Below are 1,339 nucleotides of genomic sequence, written 5' to 3' on the forward strand. Positions count from 1 at the left end.
ATATCACTCCTAAGTTGCTTCAGCGTATATGTATCCTGTCCTGCCCTTCTTCGTGATGCCGGTTCGAATTCCTTCCTCAGAGTAGATTGCCCAGCCTTCAGTATAGTCCCACAGACGTCCTTCTGTTCAGCTCGAGTTCCCTCCCTTTCGAGCTTTAGAAGGTCTTTCAGTGATGCCTGCGGTTCCGCATCCAAGTCGACGCCGTACTCCCTACCACAGCAAGCTGCTCTCTCTATTTCCCCACATGTACTCACAGTCCGTCGACTAGGAATGCCACAGTGAGCTCAGCGTCGGGCTTACTCCGCAGGACCAAAGGTTGATTACCATTGTGGAAGGAATAGAAGTCACCTGTAGATGCAATCGGAAAAATCTGCAATCGACGAGGAGAGCCTACCTCTATGCCAAAGTCGCCAATATAGGGTCTGCCCTGCATCGTTCTTAGCCCTACACTCTGAAGCCTGATGAACGAAGCTAGTCAAAACCGGGGCAACGGCTTTCATAGAAAACGTCAGAATGCTCACCCCGAACGCGTCTTCAGCAGCTTCTCCCAGGGACTTCGCCTGAACGGAGCAAGACACTGGAGGTATCGAAAATGCCATAAGCTGACCATCCAAGCGTAGCAGCAACAGAGTAATGTCGATACTGCTAGTTCCCTCCAAGCCTACCTGTATGTCTGGAAGCAGGACTCCATCACTCACCACTGGAGTGCTTCCATGTTCACCCCTTGTCTGCCCGCTGTCCCCGGATTCATTATTCAACAATCGATCTCTGTCCGACGTCCTCTTCTTCGACTACAATTAATCAACATCAATAACCTCGCTATTGAAAACTGCTCATCCTCTACACTTACTTTGAACAGTCTTCCAAAGCAACTACCTCCAAAACACCCACGCCCTATTGAGACAGCACTAACCGTCGTCACTATCAAGCTTACTACACTTATACGCATTGGTAAAACTGAGTAAAGGCAAATCGAGAACCCAAGCAAGGCCGGTCGAGTCGCCATTGAATAACAAACACGGTGGAGGTATGTGTTTTTATCATGAAGATATGCACATCAACAACGGGTGCCATAACAGTGGTACAAAATTTCAACGTGAGCATACAGCATGGGTTCACGAGAAAGACTACAGACAGTGCGGGAAGGTCAACGTACGGACCAAGTCCGAAGTATAAAGTCAATTTAACGAGGCGACTTGGGGGGTCCATGCCCGGAGGCTAGCGGCGACGTCGGAAGAAACCGAAAAGGCGATGCTGAAAAAAATGACACTTGTGGCAACTCATTTCGATAGTGTCTATCATCAAGTAGGCTAGATCATATTTCTGCATTTTCTGCTAC

General features: G+C 48.7%; 1 protein-coding gene across 1 annotated transcript; it reads right to left on the bottom strand.

The window, feature by feature from the left end:
• Positions 1 to 254: 254 nt before the first annotated feature.
• On the bottom strand, positions 255 to 500 carry Pmar_PMAR001832 (hypothetical protein; the record flags this gene model as incomplete). The annotated part of the gene is made up of 2 exons (XM_002772273.1): positions 255 to 348; positions 395 to 500. Coding segments are annotated over 2 exons (200 nt in total), but the record flags the coding sequence as incomplete, so codon positions are not given.
• Positions 501 to 1,339: the final 839 nt, after the last annotated feature.

This window comes from Perkinsus marinus (assembly GCF_000006405.1).
Source record: "Perkinsus marinus ATCC 50983 genomic scaffold scf_1104296961466, whole genome shotgun sequence".
In the NCBI taxonomy this organism is placed as follows: domain Eukaryota; phylum Perkinsozoa; order Perkinsida; family Perkinsidae; genus Perkinsus; species Perkinsus marinus.